General features: G+C 41.9%; 1 protein-coding gene across 1 annotated transcript in view; it reads left to right on the top strand.

The window, feature by feature from the left end:
* The window catches only part of PHALS_08437 (reverse transcriptase), a gene marked incomplete at both ends in the record, with an annotated part of 486 nt that extends 264 nt beyond the window's left edge, over nucleotides 1-222 (top strand). Inside the window, one exon of the mRNA XM_024723785.1 lies at nucleotides 1-222. This exon is cut by the window's left edge and continues 264 nt beyond it. Coding sequence (XP_024574727.1) covers nucleotides 1-222 — 222 coding nt within the window.
* Between the last annotated feature and the right edge of the window lie 830 nt (nucleotides 223-1,052).

Genomic DNA, 1,052 nt, shown 5'->3' with positions numbered 1-1,052 from the left:
TATTTTCGGACACGCGCAGTAATAGACACCAGCTTATATTTTCGGACAGAGGAAGTAGTTTATTTTATTCGAATTGACAGCATATCACCACTGGACGAAACGAATGAAGATAAAATACGAGTAATGATGACGTCAAGTTGTCTAAACGTGGAGAATTGTCGAGAAATGTTTCAAAAGTCATCTAGTGAAGTGTCTGTGGGCTACGAACATGTGGACGTTTGAACAGTTTAAGTAGCGTATGTGAAATGACTGCAAAAAAGTGCTTGGCTAAATTAAAGAAGAAGACCGCGCCAGCAGTGAACGCTCAAGCACGATTCGAACCAATGCATAGAACGGATGGTAACCTGTTTTTACATGCTCGACGTTTGATGACCAACAGCTTATTGTTGACAGTCGAGATGAGTTAGAGTCACGAGAAGAGTAATATGTCTGAGCAGGTCGGTGATGTTGTGTCAGTATTGCTTGCACGTATGTGTCAAGAACGTAGAAGGAGTAGCATGCGGAGAGAAATGGAACATTCGTTTCATAGAGCTGATATTGGCGTCATGCGACGTTGTGATATATGCAGCGCTATACAACCCAATTAATTTCGTTATTACGTATCATTCGATGATAGTTTTTCTCAAAAGCGACTTACAAAAACAAAAGGAATGCATCCGGGACCTACACGGGGCTAATATCGAACGAAGCAGACGATCAGAGTTTGGATGAGAAAACACTATGTCTTCCATCGGCTCACAATATGCCGCACACATTGTCAGCAATGCGATCTGAATTAAACGGAATCATGCAAAATATTGTATATCATATATCTAAATATATGTCAATATTTGATCCAGAGAAGAAAAGGGGTATGGAGTTTCATGGAAAGATCTATACCTGTGTTAGTTGCTAACTGAAACGAAGCGTTTTCTTTGCAAGGTGCACGACAACTCCGTTGCACTTGCCGTCGATTCGGCGATTGGGCCATAAACGAATGTATTCTCTGTGAGGCTGAACCACGCCACAAATGAAGCCACAGACAGCGGCGGCTCAATTGACTTGTCCCACAA

Source organism: Plasmopara halstedii (genome assembly GCF_900000015.1).
Source record: "Plasmopara halstedii genome assembly, contig: Scaffold_322, whole genome shotgun sequence".
NCBI classification, from domain to species: domain Eukaryota; phylum Oomycota; class Peronosporomycetes; order Peronosporales; family Peronosporaceae; genus Plasmopara; species Plasmopara halstedii.
The sequence above is the reverse complement of the archived record's forward strand: the minus strand, read 5'-3'. Positions and strand labels throughout refer to the sequence as shown.